The sequence below is a fragment of the Gossypium hirsutum genome, chromosome D02 (assembly GCF_007990345.1).
Source record: "Gossypium hirsutum isolate 1008001.06 chromosome D02, Gossypium_hirsutum_v2.1, whole genome shotgun sequence".
Classification (NCBI taxonomy): Eukaryota; Viridiplantae; Streptophyta; class Magnoliopsida; order Malvales; family Malvaceae; genus Gossypium; species Gossypium hirsutum.
This window is the reverse complement of record NC_053438.1, coordinates 26,067,179-26,073,693: the sequence shown is the minus strand read 5'-3', so window position 1 is coordinate 26,073,693 and position 6,515 is coordinate 26,067,179. Positions and strand designations below refer to the sequence as shown.

General features: G+C 35.6%; 1 protein-coding gene across 4 annotated transcripts; it reads left to right on the top strand.

The window, feature by feature from the left end:
* Nucleotides 1-3,234: 3,234 nt before the first annotated feature.
* Nucleotides 3,235-6,259, top strand: LOC107910639 (RING-H2 finger protein ATL58). 4 transcript variants are annotated; one of them, XM_041088747.1, is made up of 5 exons: nucleotides 3,243-3,424; nucleotides 3,870-3,939; nucleotides 4,029-4,111; nucleotides 5,071-5,472; nucleotides 5,725-6,259. In XM_041088747.1, the coding sequence occupies exons 2-4, from the start codon at nucleotides 3,895-3,897 to the stop codon at nucleotides 5,375-5,377; spliced, it is 435 nt and encodes a 144-aa protein (XP_040944681.1). In that variant the 5' UTR covers nucleotides 3,243-3,424; nucleotides 3,870-3,894; the 3' UTR covers nucleotides 5,378-5,472; nucleotides 5,725-6,259. The 4 variants fall into 4 exon arrangements, with proteins under 4 accessions (XP_040944680.1, XP_040944681.1, XP_016694058.1 ...); XM_016838569.2 differs by having other exon boundaries at nucleotides 3,246-3,424; nucleotides 5,741-6,259; XM_016838568.2 differs by having other exon boundaries at nucleotides 3,246-3,424; nucleotides 3,593-3,939; nucleotides 5,741-6,259.
* The last annotated feature ends 256 nt before the right edge of the window (nucleotides 6,260-6,515 follow it).

The following is a 6,515-nucleotide window of genomic DNA, read 5'->3' as shown; positions in this document are numbered from 1 at the left end:
AGTTCAATAATCACATAGCTTAGCAAATCATCTCAAAACATCATAGCTTTTATACACACTACTTATAAGCATTCATACTTTCAAGCATATGGCTAAGCATATTTCAAACATCATCAACTCATACCTTTTCGTACTTTCATAGAATCACTTATTGAAGCATTTGTCGAACCTTCCCTTTTTCATACCCGTTGAACCACTAGAATAATATCAGAAACTCGGGAATCTCACACACTATGTGCTAACATGTGGTCGAAACCATAACTATCTCATATCTCATATAAATGCTCTTTCTTAAACCATAAGTGGGTCTACTCACACAAGCTGTCAATCAAGACGTAGCTACATCGTGCTACTCACACAAGCTATCAAATAACCACAACACATGCCAAAAACATAGCCAACGATAGGAAGTAGAAAAGCAGCACCCGAAACATGGTAACCCCTAATGACATGTCATTTGTATCCTATATATTCCTAAGGTTCAAATGGGATTCGAAAGTCTCCAAAACTTCATTGGATATTCTTGTAGAGTCATAATATCAAAATATATAACATGGAAGCATTTAAATCGAACATAATTCAATGATATTGAAATTAACGAACTTATCTCAAACATGAACGGAGAAATACTATCGATTAATCCAACACTTTATCTTTACTCCGATCTAAATCCGTACATTGCTTTTCTTGATATGCACCATAGGACTATGGTTGAGCCTTGGAAAGTCTTGAATGGCTTCCTTTGTTTCTAATTTTGGTTGGAAAAAGAGGAAACAAAGATGATATCTTTCTTTTTCATATTTTATTTTAAGTTATTTTATTAATTACCATATTAACCTTACTTTTATACCTTTAAAATGTTTAATTAATGTCCAACTTTGTCCAGTAAATATAATTATGGTCTAATTACCATATAAGGCCACTTATGTTTCAGTTTCATAGCAAATTGACACTTTTTCCTCATAGAACACAAGTTTTGCACTTTAAATGATTTAGTCATTTTTATCAAATTAAGCATGCAATCGATAAAATTTATTCACGAAATTTTTATACGACACTACTAACATGTTTTAAACATTAAAATAATATTAAAATAATTTTTTTGACATAAGATTTGTGATCCCAAAACCACTGTTCTAATTTTACTAAAAACGGGCTGTTACAATAGCATTAAATCAGTCAGAAAATTACAACCCCAAATCGTCAATGGACAGTTTTTATAGACCTTTTCAACTAGCACATACTAACTTAGGGGGTTCGATACTTTAACCACGAATTCAGTAGACTCAACACGTAAATTTTTACTTGACACTAGATTCGTGCATACATATAAATAAGTTGATCTCGGATCAATCAAAGCAGTAACATCAATATCAAAGGTAGAAAATGTACTAATAATAACATTTGGCGTTGGTGCTTCCTCTCGTGCACGGATCGCGTAAGCTCTAGCTGGTGCTCATGCCTCGGACCTCACAGTTGAGTCTTTTGTTACAACACGACTATCACTCGCATTTCAGGATTATGAGGTGGTCTACCTCTCGCAGCAGTATTGCTTGGTCGAACATCCTAAACCTTTTCTTTCTCTGATCTTTCTGGATAATCTCTAAGATAGTGCTCAAATGAGCCACACTTGAAACATGATTCGTTCTTCAATCTACACTCGCCGAAGTGTCATCTATTACATTTCTTGCATTCAGGCCTGTTGTCTCTGACACTACCCACACTAGCTATAGATTTAGTCTGAGGCTTTGGACTCTCATGCCATTTACCTCTTTCTCTACTGGAATATCCCACTAAAGTTGTGGAACGATTGTGATGTTCTTTCGACTTCTTCGATGACGACTTATATGACTTTCCAGTTCATCTCTTTCTCGAATCTCTATCTTCATAATCATCTTTTCTCTTTTCTTTGCTAAGCTCCTCGGCTTTATGTGCTCGATCAACTAAAACAACAAATTCCTTCAATTCAAGTATCCCGACTAAAAGCTTTATATATTCGTTTAACCCTTCTTCGAACCTTTTACACATGGCAACCTCGGATGGAATACATTCCTGGGCATATTTGCTCAGTCTGACAAATTTCCTTTCATATTTAGACACTGACATACGACCATGTTTAAGCTCAAGAAATTCTTTGCGTGTCTGATCAAGAAACCTCTAACTTATATATGTATGGGTTCAAAACCCTGAGGAACTAACTTGTACTGGTTCCAAACTCTGAGGAACTACGGGGACCGATTGGGGAACAAGTGGGGGTGGATATCATTGAGAAGCCGGGTTCATTCGTACGAAATAAGTGAACCATTCATTTATCATATGGAAGAAGGCTTCCTTATCCTCTCCTCCCTGGCCCTTAGATACGGGCATTGTGCCACTCGACGTTGCCCTGTAAACGGAGGCTTGCACGTTACTTTCAACTTCATCGAAGTCGGCTCGGTTGGATGTCATTATTATATGAAAACATATTTCAAAACTAGTCAGGAGTTATCACACTATCACAAGTTATATAATGGCATGTGTTTCTAGACTAACACACGCTACGTTTAGTTCGAGAATCAACTAAATTGTAGCTCTGGTACAACTAAATGTAACACCCCTAACCCGTATCCATCACAGGAATAGGGTTACATAGCATTACCGAAAATTTAAAACTCAAAACATTCGATTCCAAAACATATTATAAACTCATACATAATGTCCCTCATTCGAGCCCTCGAGGCCCTAGAAACACTTTAGAAATGATTCGGGACTAAATCAGAAACATAGAGAATTTCATGAAAAAAGTTGAAATTTTTCATGCTGTAAGGGTTACACGGCAATGTGACTCACACAGTTGAGACACCTGGCCGTGTGACATTTGAAGTAGGGACACACGGTTGTGTCTCAGCCCGTGTCCGTGTCCGTGCCCGTGTAACTTTCTGACTTGGGTCAGCTTGTATAAATTAACCTAAATTTTTTTGTTGAAATGATGATTTAAGGTGCCACGTCAACTTACCGTTACATTGTTAACGACAATTAATGGCTTAGTGATTAAAATGTTATAATGTGATAATGTAAATAACTAAAACGTAATATTTTATAAATAAATAATTAAAATATAACCTGAAATAAATAAAAATAAACATAATTAAAACTCGAAAAAACAAGAAAATAAAAGTTATGGCGAAAAAAGGACCCAAAAATAGTTTGTCTATTTGTCTTTTAAGTAGGTGTTAAAAGTAAAATAACTGAAGATTTTATGAGTGAGTCGCACTTAAGAAAGATATTCACGTTTTTGGGTATTTTATTTTAACTTTTTGTCGAGATTGTTTTGGAAGTGCAATTTATCAATTTCTGTCAGCGGCAGCTGTCTAGGCTTCGATTCGTTTAGAATTTATTTGTTCAAACATTGAGGGATTTTAAAGAAAAGAAAAAGACAAACAAAGTTAAGTTCCAGAACTTGTGAGTGTGGATTTTGTTGATCCACTCTTGGATTCTTTTTTTTTTTCTTTTTTCTGGTTTACTCTCATTTCATTTGCCCATTTTCTGTAAACTGCTTGAAATTGTTTATTCTAAATGTACAATTAAAGCAGCATTTTTTCTTCTCTCGCAGAAAATCTGCATCTGAGAAGATCCATTTTCAATTACTTTTCATCTACAACAAAGAAATAGTTTTTCTTCTGTTTTATATGAGATCTGTTTGTTTTGGGTGTTTGAGTTGAGAAATTATTGATGAGGTCTCGATCTCTGTCCGTGTCTGAGCCTCAGACTTCTCCTTCTTCAAGTGTTTCAGCAGAGCTTAAGCTGTATCAAGCTTTCATCTTCTCAGTCCCCATTTTCTTTGCTTTCATTCTGCTCTTTATGTTCTATTTGTTCTATCTTCGACGCAGGCGAGCCGATTGGTCATCTCTTAGAATGAGAACATCCCCAGGCCCTGATTCTGACCTATCAATATCCATGGTTTGACTCTTCATTTTATTAATTATTATTAAGAAAAATTGTTTTTTTTTTTCAAGTTAATAATGTTTGTTAGTGGTGAGTTTTGACAGGCTGAATTGGGGCTCAAGAAAGAAGTAAGAGAGATGCTACCCATCATTATATACAAGGAGACCTTCTCTATACGAGATACTCAGTGAGTTACCCTTCTTTTCATCTCTTTTTGTAAAAAAAGAAGGATCACAACAGATTTTCGAATGGGAAGTAATAAGGGAAGCTTCTTTTTGATGAACAGTTTCATGGTGTCGTATAGTTTTAGTCTGTAATGCTCATGTCCCACGTGAAAAAGGTTACAAGCTTTTAGATTTGGGAGGAGGTATGGTTTGAAAGATATAGTTTATGATGGACTAAGATACAGTTGACTAAGATTGGAATTAATAACTTTATTCAGAAGGGGTAGATAAGTTTTTTATGCAGCATTTAGCAATTTATGCCCGTGAGATGCAGAGTTGGTTAATTAGTTGGCTAAATGACCAAATTATAATTCAGTGTTTCCAAAAAACAAAAAAAGTTTTTTTGACAATTTGGGATCATTGGGCGTGGCATGCTGACATGGCATTTTAAAGACATTTGGCTTGTTTTTATTAATTTTGGACAGATATCTATTTGACAAATAGAATTAGCTTTTGTAGTTGTAAAAAACTATGACATTGGAGCCAATTTGGTTTTATCATTTTAATTTTCTAGTGACGAGATTGAAGTAATTTTTACCAACTGTTGTTGCACATCTAAACTTCATCTAGCAGAAATAGTCCATATTTATTCTGAATAAACTAACCAACTAGATAGACACTTTCAATGAGAAAGAAGGTTAATCTGAAGACTGGAAGAAGGTTAGTGATGCCAGACCTTTCATGCATAAGAAGTCCCTTGATGACCGTTACGATTAGCATCATAAATACCATAGAACTGATGGGCGCAGTCTTACTGGGGCCACCAAAACCAATATAGTAACTGATTAGGAAAAAAGTATGCATAGAAGCTAGTGTTCATACCAGTGCAGGTCAGAAATATGGGGACCAAAAGAGAAAACGTAGGCTTTAATTTTTATTTTTATTTTTTGTTTCTGATACAATATCATCATTGTTATTGCAGATGCTCCGTATGCCTTGGGGAATACCAAGCGGAGGATAAACTTCAACAGATACCTGCATGTGGCCATACATTTCACATGGACTGCATTGACCATTGGCTTGCCAACCACACCACTTGTCCACTCTGCCGTCTTTCTGTCCTCACTTCTTCTGATAAATTGCCTGTTATTCAAGCTGCAAACTCTCAGGTGTCATCTAATCCAGTCAATAGTAATGGATTAGCTGTTCAAACAGTGGCCCAAAATTGTGAAGAAACACATGGCGTGCAGCCTCTCGAGCAAACAATAGGAGATGCGAGAATTTCCTAACACAATAGCGATGAACAGGAATGTGTGAATCAGGAAAGAGTTTAGAAATACAAGGAATGAAACCAGCCAGCATGAGGGTAGCAGAGGAATAGCTGGTAATTTTTTGCTGCCGCCTAGTTTAGCCAATCTCACAGTTTTTGGTCATTGCTGTCTGAAAAATGTGTTTTTGGTCATTGCTGTCTGAAAAATGTTGCCTTCAATATATTTCTTTGCATGCTGTTTTGGTGAATTTTTATTTTATTAGTTCTTTATTAATTCTTTAATCGCTCATGGCTGATAATTCGTGAAGCCTGTTCATGGCATCACGTTCTGAGAATACATGATGGTTACTTCAGTTGGTAATACAGTTTTCGGTTGTTCCAGCTTGATATTTTATATCAACTGAGGTCATCAAGCTGAGACTGGTGTTTCCATACGTACGAGTTTCTAAGAAGCGAAGGAGCCATCCGAAGATTCAGACATAAGGAACTTCTGCGAGTATCCTGACCAAATTGCAATTTAAACTAACAAATTGCCAAGCCGATGCTTCTTACGACATTGACATCCCTAGGCTGTATGCAACAGCATTGAAGCAAGGGTTCCGTGGGAAAAAAGATCTGTCAATATTTGATGTGCCATCTTCTAAAGGTGGTTATAAATATCATTCATGCTTTGCTGGAAATCAGTAAAATGTATAACCAGATGTAACTGGAATTGGATAGTCTTTTGGAATATTATTTAAGGCAGATTTTGTTGGATGAAGTCTTTTGGAATTGAAACTTTGTGTAACTGGAGCAGGCTGTGTTTTTGGTCAATAGGAAGAATTATCAGTTTCCTTTTCTTCCTAATTAATCTGTGTATATAATATTTTAAATTTAATAAAAATTAGATTCACTGTGTTTACTATTGTAGTGTTGCTTGTTCATTTCTTTTTATGGAATTTGTTCTTGTTGCGAGGAAAGAAAAGAAGTTAAGGTAATCCATCATAGTAAGTGGTTGATTTTGTCTTTGCCATGTAATCTAATGAGTAATTTGCCAACGGATGAATCTGCCATTGAAGTTGTTTTTGTTTCATATGGATCTTTTTCTGTGCCACTTACCCGTACACTTACTATTGAGTAATTTTTATGATTGAACTCTACTGTTTATGGTTTGACTC